This window comes from Zingiber officinale, chromosome 11A, assembly GCF_018446385.1.
Source record: "Zingiber officinale cultivar Zhangliang chromosome 11A, Zo_v1.1, whole genome shotgun sequence".
NCBI classification, from domain to species: domain Eukaryota; kingdom Viridiplantae; phylum Streptophyta; class Magnoliopsida; order Zingiberales; family Zingiberaceae; genus Zingiber; species Zingiber officinale.
The window spans coordinates 9,585,424-9,593,986 of record NC_056006.1 but is presented as its reverse complement, the minus strand read 5'-3'; the positions used below and the strand labels follow the sequence as shown (position 1 = coordinate 9,593,986).

Below are 8,563 nucleotides of genomic sequence, written 5' to 3'. Positions count from 1 at the left end.
TATAAATCTCCCGGTCGGAAGACCGTCGAGCGGCGATATTAAACTCTAGAGTCGGACTGGCGACTATAAACCCCCCGGCTCGAAGACCGTTGAGCGACGACGTTAAACTCTAGAGTCGAACCGGCGACTATAAAACCCCTGGCTGGAAGATCGTCGAGCGGCGACGTTAAACTCTAGAGTCGAACCGGCGACTATAAACCCCCCGATCGGAAGACCGTCGAGCGGCGACGTTAAACTCTAGAGTCGAACCGGTGACTATAAACCCCCCGGCCCGAAGACCGTCGAGCGGCGACGTTAAACTCTAGAGTTGAACTGGGACTATAAACCCCCCGGCTTGAAGACCGTCGAGCGGCGACGTTAAACCCTAGGGTCGGACCGGCGACTATAAACCTCCCGGACGGGACAGCATCGCGCAGATATACTAAGGCCCAGCGTCTAGGGCCGATGATCAGCAAACCTTGATCCTAAGGACAAAAAGAAAACAATGGCGTGCGCCTACCAGCGCCGACCAGCGAAAAGCTAACGGAATGGAAGGTTGTTCGATCGAGCGGTACAGTTGAGAAAAACACTTCAACGAAAAACTAACAGAAGCTCTATGCGGAATGAAAGTCGTTCGACCGAGCGGTGCAGTTACAAGAAACACTTCACAGAAGGCTAACAGAGCAAAAATTAGCATTCCAAAGTTACATTTATAAGTTCGCCGATTTGGAGGGTTACAGAAAACACTTCATTCAAGATAATTGAAAACATGCTTCGGAATGGTGGTGAGAAGCGCTGCATGCTCCGTAGCAGGGATGACCACGGATTCGGGGAGCTGACCCTTGGACTTCAGATAGTCCGCCGTGGCGGTGATGGCCAACTCGAAGGCAATGACCATCCGATCGCAGACCTTCTCAACAAATTCCGCCGAGCGGATGTACGTCTGCCTCAAGGTGGCGACACGGCCTGGCTCCGCCTCCTGGTACTCCTTGAAGGCGGCGTGGGAAGCGTCGAGAGCTTCTTGCAGGGTCTTCAAATCGTCCCTGAGAGCCGCCGCCTCGACCGAACGACCCTTCTTCTCGCGGTCCAACAAATCTGCCAACTCCTTCACACACTGCTCCAAAGCTCGGGCCTCCACATTTTTCGCTTCCAGATCGGCGATAGCGGTATTTTTTCGAGTGGTTGCGAGTTCTATCTTCCGGTCAAAGGTCTTGACCTGCTTCTTGAATTGGGCCAACATGTAGGCCTGGTCGGCCGTCTTCTTCCGCTCAGCCTCTAGCAAATCCTTGGTCTTTGCGAGCTCCTTCTGCAGCTCGGCATACGAAGGGCCTTGAGAAGAAGACGGATCGCCCAGATTCTTCAGTCTCTTCAGCTTCTCCTCCAACATGGCCAAGCGGTTGGCGACAGTAATTTCTTCCACTCATCTCTGATGTACGCTGGAGTGTTAAAATGCTGACCGGGAAGACTATATAAAAGAGCAGAAATGAGGCTTACCCTTGTGGACTGTTGCATGTGCTGTCAGTCAGTTTGTCGAGCGGTATCATGACAACACGGGCCCGGGCGTTCGCCCACATCGCAGCAAGGGGCCCCTTGATAGTGATCATGTGTTCAGGAGCCGTCGGCTGATCTGACTCGGCCATAAACGCCTCAGTGGGGAGGTGCAGGGTGACCTTAATAGTGCGGCGCCGGCCCGGAGTAGTGTGAGCGGACGCCGAAGGATCGGAGGTCGGGTTGGACATCGAGGACAGAATGTCCGAGCGGCGGACTCGGCGGGGTACAGGAGGAAGAGAGCTGACCGACACCGCTTCGATGGGGTCCGTAGGCGGATCAAGTTGGGAGGGGGTCCAGTCGAAGGAGAGCGCCTCGACCGATGGCGCTTTGCCACGGGGAGATGCGGTGCCCGTCCGCTCGGACGCTTGCACTACAGAGGTGGCCGAACAGAGGGGAACCTCCACCCGGCGTCTCTTCTGGTTGAGGGGGAGTTCGTCGTCCGGCTCGGAGTCATCCTCCTGAACGGAAGGGCCCTTGCTGGAAGTTGCACCACCAGTTGCTTCCGCGGGTGAAACTCGAGCGGCCGACTCCCCTACATTTGCCTCGCTCTCATCCTCGTGAGAGCCGACCGGAGCAATGCCCAACTGCTCCATTTCCTTGGCAGCGGCCGCCTCGAACGCCGCCACTTTCCTCTTCAAGATCCCGAACAGCACAGACTCCATTACGATGCTCGCTGCAAGGAAAGGGGAAGAAAATCAGTTAGAACTCAAGGCAAATGCACAAGTAAATTTCTTACCAAAGCTGCTCGGGAGGGGGGTCCGGCTTGGACTCAAGCCAAACATATACATCATGCCTTCAGGAAGAAGCTTGTTGATGTCGAGCTTCAGACCGACGAGCATATTGGCTGCTTGAAGATAATCCGGTCGGGTTTTATACCTCTTCAGTTCGGGGGAGGTGGGTGGTCCGACCTGCCATTTAGTACGAAAAGGGAGCCGCCCGGGAAGACGAAGAAAGAAGAAGTTCTCTTTCTAATGTTTGTTGGAAGAGGACAGTTTATCAAAAAAGACCAAACCAGGCCGAGCCTGAAACAAATAAGTGCCCGGCTCGGACTATTTGGGATAGTAGAAATAATAGAAGACTTCCGGGCGGAGGGGAATGTTGTGTATCTTAAATAATACCACAACTCCGCACAGAAGGCGAAAAGTGTTGGGAACCAACTGGGCAAGCGGAATGCCGAAGAAATCGCAAACTTCGACGATGAAGCGATGGAGAGGAAACCGCAGACCGGCTGTGAATTGGTCGCGGAAGAAACAAACAGTGCCGCGCGGCGGTTTGTGCGGCCGAGCGGAAGGCAAAGGTAAAATCAGTTCGAAATCAGAAGGGATGTCAAAAGCGTTTATCAGGCTCTCGGCATCACGCCGATCGAACCGCGACTCCATGGTAGTATACCATGGGCTGAGAGTGAGGTCCGCGGGCTGGGAAGAGCTAGCCATCACCGGAACAGTGGAGGAGGCAGGGATCGAAAGAAAACGCAAAGGCTCAGGGAAGACGAACGAAACAGTGATCGAAAGGCAAGAACGCGGCAAGGAACACAAAGAAAACACGAGAACCGAAGGGAGAGATCCAGAAAACCTTACAGAAAAGATGAGGATCGAAAGAAGAGGGCAAGGGGTCGCCGGAGTGTCGAGGAACGAGGTCACCGAAGCAAGGAGCGTAGGAAAAGGCTTCTGAGCACGCGACGGCGAAAGTGCGGCGGAAGAAGGCGACGAGAGCTTTATAAGGATGGGCTCGATCCACCTGAGCCGTCGGATGCAGGTCACATAACCCGAGGCCCGCATCCAACCGTCCATTTCAAACCGATGAGCGTCGCATCGGGCGTAAGGCAGCGGGCGTACGATGACGTCAATAGCGGCACGTGGCACTCGGTCAGAGGAGGACATTTAATGAGCCCCATCACGAGGCAGAACCCACCTGCTCAACCATAATGACGGAGATTTGCACGCATTTCGAGAAGATCCCGCGGACATCATCACAGGCCATCGACAGGCCAGTTGGGTAGCCCTCGGCAATTAGCCGACCGGCGCTATTCTACCCCATAGTGGCCGAGCGGAGGTACACTCTCGGGAGTGGCAGGATGACTGTCGCTTGACCAAACTCATAGTCCAGTCAGTCAGACTTAGCGCCTCATTCGACTAGACTTGAGGGGGAGACATGTGATCCGGTGGTAAGGACGGGGGACCCTCGTTGGCGGAAGGTCAACGATACGTGGAGGTCAATGGTCAAGAGGGTCAACCTCAAGGTCGTGCCGAGCGGACTGGCGGGCCGACCGAGCATCCGACCGACCGAACATCCAGCTAGAGGTCTCCCAGGCCGGACGAAAGACAGCCCGACCACGGGTTGAGTTTTATATGCTCAAGGTAAAAGAGTCTCTGGGCCGAGCGGACAGGCCGCTCGGCCGAGCCACAGGACAATAAGGTGCAATCCCATCCGAGCACATGAGCAGGGCTTCCCCGCCCGATCCGAGGTATGCGCATTCCCGGAGGCTATGAGCGCCGAGCGGTCGGTCCGCTCGGCCCGGGAACAGGCAAGAGGCGCAAAGCGACAAAAGGAACAACTGGTAACATCATCCTTGAGACACCTACCGCCGACAAACAGCATGGTCGGCGGCCGGAGTGGACAGAGTATCGTACGGTGGAAGTTTCCACCGTCACGTCAGGGATATGCTCGGACGATTGCGGAATGACGTCAGACATGCTTTTCTAACACAACCCTACTGAGGTATGTTTGGGGAAGCGTGCACGCATCGAGAAGCGTGACCGCGCCTCCCCGGGGGTCCTATATAAGGACCTCTAGACTTCGAGGGAGGTATGCAATCCTCATCACTGTAGCCACAGTAGCGTTACTTTGCTCCTCTTCTTCTTCACTGTCTGACTTGAGCGTCGGAGGGTCGTCGCTAGGAAACCCCTCCCGGCTCGGCTTCTTTGCAGGTTCGCAGGAGGTCTATACTATCATCAGAGGATAGTGGAGAGCGCCACGTCCCCAGCGTCCATCGACTCTCGGACAGGATCACTGTCCAATTACTGTCTCACAATTCAAATAAAATATCTTGTGTTTACCATATGCGTATGGGCAGTATAAGGTTATATAAATAATATAGGTAATGGTAAAAACTAAAGATGTCTATTTAAAATCTCATTTTTTCATTAATTATATATATATTTTTATCGTTTCCTTGAATAAATTATAATGATTTAGACATCGAAAGAATTTTATGTGGATGTCGGATTCTCTGGATTATTTTTTGCAGTCTAGAGGATGATCCTTTTGTATGTATTGATAGGATGAATAACTCTTATTTATAAAATAGGTGACGACATTTCATCTGCATCAATACATATAAAAAGATTATCTTCTGAATCGTATTTTACAGTTCAAGGGATCTATTCTCGATAATTTTTGTGTTATTATAGAGTCCATTATAAAAAAAAATATCAACCATTTTCAATTACAAAGAAAAACAATTGTCACTCAGTTACAAATATAATTATTTATATTTTCCTCCTAATGGATGTTTAATTAATTTTTTTCCCTCGACAATGGTTTTATGCGAATTCGAACTATCACGCATTAGCTTTAGCTTAAAATCCTCCAATCTTTTTTTTACTACAATACCAAAATGATTATTTAATGTATTAAGAAATCATTTTATTATTTATACTTCCAATCAAATAATGACTATATCGGAGAGAAGGTAGGTGAATAGGTGATGATTTATATTAAACGGTGTTACATCGGCTCATGATAAAATATAGATAGAAAATTATAAGGAATATTTTGCACTAACAACATTTATTATCTTGATGGTCTTACGATCTATTATTAGATGAGAATAAATTAGGAAATTAAAATTAACTATCATATGAAAGGATAATTCTTCCGTCTTTATTAGAACTTAGCCATTAATCATTATATGGAAAGATAATTCTTATATTATCAGGGTGGCAAATAATGCCGGTATATTTTCCAAAATAGAAGGGAAAGAAGTGAATTATGGAAGGAAAAGGTCATACTTTCTTGTAAAAAATGCAAATTATAAACTAATATTTACCGGCTATTTAAATACGTTAAAATAAGAAAGCCTTCAAGGTAAATTTATCTACAGATAGAAATTGGCTAGAATTAATTCAAAGGGTAAAATATTATTTGATTTTTTAATATAAAATTTTGAGTCGGCAAAAATTAATTAGAAAAGACGAATTTTAATACACGGATCCATTTTCTCCTTTCTTTCCAAAAAGGTCCTAAATTTTCGGCCCAGCAATAGATCGTGGCCGCCGTCATTGCCCAATCTGGACGATCTCCACCGTCGGATCGATCGGAGCACTCGTTCATTAGCCCAACGTCTTCGACCCGTTCTCAATCTCCTCCCCTTCCCCCGTCGCCCTGCCTGCTGTTTCTTCTTCCCTTGTCACAAGCTCCGCTTGACTCGTCGTTGATCCTCTCCGCCTTCGATCCCTTCCGGCCATCCTCCCCTTTCGCATCGTCGCGAATCCGAATCGGATCTGGTTTCGGCAGCCGCGGCCTTGTCGTCGGATTGACCCCGCGAGAGGAGTTTTCGACTGCCAACGGCGAAAAAAAAAAATCCGATCTTGGAGAGTTTCGGATTAGGGTTTTTGGTCCTTCGCCGGTGGGAGATCGAGGGAGCTGTCTCGCAGGTAAAGATTCTCCGGGAAGAGTATGGCCGGGGAGCGAGGTGAGGTAAGCGGCTACCTCATGGATCCGTGTCTTTATAACAGTCTTCCTTCCCTACCTCCACCGGAAAGTCGCGATCTTGGATCGCCGTGGTCGCCCTCCGCCCACGCGCCCTACTCTCCGTCCAACGTGCTGTCGACGCCGGATGTGCTGCCTGCCGATCCCGCCCACGCCGCTGACAGCGTTTACCCTTCCTCCTCCGAGCTCCTTCTGTTGTACGATGAGCACGATGTTACTTCTTCTACTTCAGAGTCGCCGGGAGTCGATGGGAATGAACCGTTAGCCCGAGAGCCGCTGCGCCTGGTGCGCCGCGATGTTGATGCCCAAATCGCCGTTCCATCGCCTTCTCAGCCTTCCCTGAGAGCTGGGCATGATCGAGTTGAGACGGCCTACGCCCATGTTCGCCTGAGCGAGCTCACTGCTCGTGGCAACACGCTCTCTGCTCAGCATCAGCTCCTCCAACACCCAGAGTACCGTTTCCAGAGGTTGCTAGAATTGCTGCGAATTCGTAGGTCGATCACCACCGAAGCGCAGGGGCTCGATGCTGTTCCCAATCCCTTGACAAACCCTGAAAGGTTGATGCATGACATTATGCAATCTCATAGGGCAATGGAGGATGCCAAGAAGGCCACCGAAAGCGAGAAGTCAGGAGATGTGGAGAACAAAAAAGATGATAGTTCCGCAGCTAATTTCGAGTGCAACATTTGTTATGAGCTCGCCAAGGCACCAGTGGTTACTCCTTGTGGTCATCTCTATTGTTGGTCTTGTTTGTATCAGTGGCTTCATGCTCATTCTGTCAATTCTGAATGCCCTGTCTGCAAAGGGCAGAGTTGAAGAAGTTAACTCCTATTTATGGTCGCGGAGGGGACGAAACGAAAGATCTTAAGCAAGACAACGGCGATGAGGAATCAGGTTTGAAGATTCCTCCTCGGCCCTCAGCTAACAGAATTGAAAATTTGAGGCCACAATTGCGGCAGAGACTGGAAGAAGGAATAGCAAACTCATGGAGGAATTCTATGAATGAAGACACACATGATGAGCACAGAACAGGACCTCGCTCGTCTAGGAGGCAGGAAAGGTCTAGTGCTGCACGAACTGCGGTGAGGAGAAGGCCGGTTCGAAGAATGCAACGGGAGGAGGGGAGGGGTTCAAACTCTACTGGAATCGGCTTGCATGGGGATGAGTCATTGAGCTACCCAATTATTCCACCTCTGGTCTTCCATGGCGGAGTTGTTCCATTTCAACAAGCTGGACTATCATCGTTGTCTAATAGTCTTGAGCCTTTACTACAACATAGGGATAGTGCTGGGTCAGTAGTTGCCGCAGACCAAGCATCGGCTTCGAGAGGGAACCCTCCAGACTTGGCTTTTTCCAATGTAGGTGGAAGTCGTCGTACCCGTGCTAGAAGGATGCACTAAATTACCTTCAAATTATATGGTGAACAATTTCAGTGACCCTTTCCCCTCTTATTTTGTTTTGAAATCGCTTGTCTTATTCTAAGTTTTAATTAAGTCACAGAATTATGATGAATACAGATGTGTTTTGGTAGAACGAAATCTTATTTGTTCATGTACAGGTGAAATTACCGAAAGGCTTGGGATAGATCGGTGGTAAGAGACTGAGGGGGTGTTTGGTTGATGGGTTTGGGAATGAGGGAATGAAATAATAGTAAAAAATAGTGTTTGGATTGTGGGTTTGGGAATCACATTTTGGGAATGATTACCAGATTTATGGGAATCAACCAAACCCATATAACTTGATGGGTTTTATTTTCATTCCTATTCCCATTCCACCCTACTATCAAACCCATACCCATAGTCATTCCTATCATTTAACCAAACGCCCCTTGATATTTGTCTGAACTTTATTTCTGAAACAGTCAATAAAAAACAGTCAAGACTCAAATGTGTGCGACTGTGAATTGTTCAGTTAAATTTACAACTTCATTCGATGACATATGGAAATCACATGAGCTAAGCTCCATATCCTACTAAGAGTTTGCCTAAGCTAAATCTTTCGATAATACTCGCCCAACTATGCGAGGAATGTACTATTGACTATCATGCAGTTGGAGGGGAGATATTTGAAAATTTTGGCTTCACTTGCACTAGTCTAGCATGTTAATGCGAAAGCATATTATTTGGTGAAACCGCTAGTTTCATATCTTGTGTTGATGTCTAGTTGATATGAAACGATTAAGGGAAGGAAAACATGCAAGTATTTATTGTTCCATTCGTATCCTATGGAGTTTAGATCTATGACTCACTGGCATTTGTACTTTATCAAGTATTGGTATGATATACAGTATGTACAGGTCCAAGGATGGACCAAGGTAGGCACA

General features: G+C 48.8%; 1 protein-coding gene across 1 annotated transcript; it reads left to right on the top strand.

Moving 5' to 3' along the window:
- The first annotated feature begins 6,207 nt into the window (after positions 1-6,207).
- On the top strand, positions 6,208-7,640 carry LOC122031209. Its single transcript, XM_042590351.1, has 2 exons — positions 6,208-6,967; positions 7,051-7,640. Exons 1-2 carry the CDS (start codon positions 6,208-6,210, stop codon positions 7,638-7,640), a joined length of 1,350 nt encoding a protein of 449 aa, XP_042446285.1.
- The last annotated feature ends 923 nt before the right edge of the window (positions 7,641-8,563 follow it).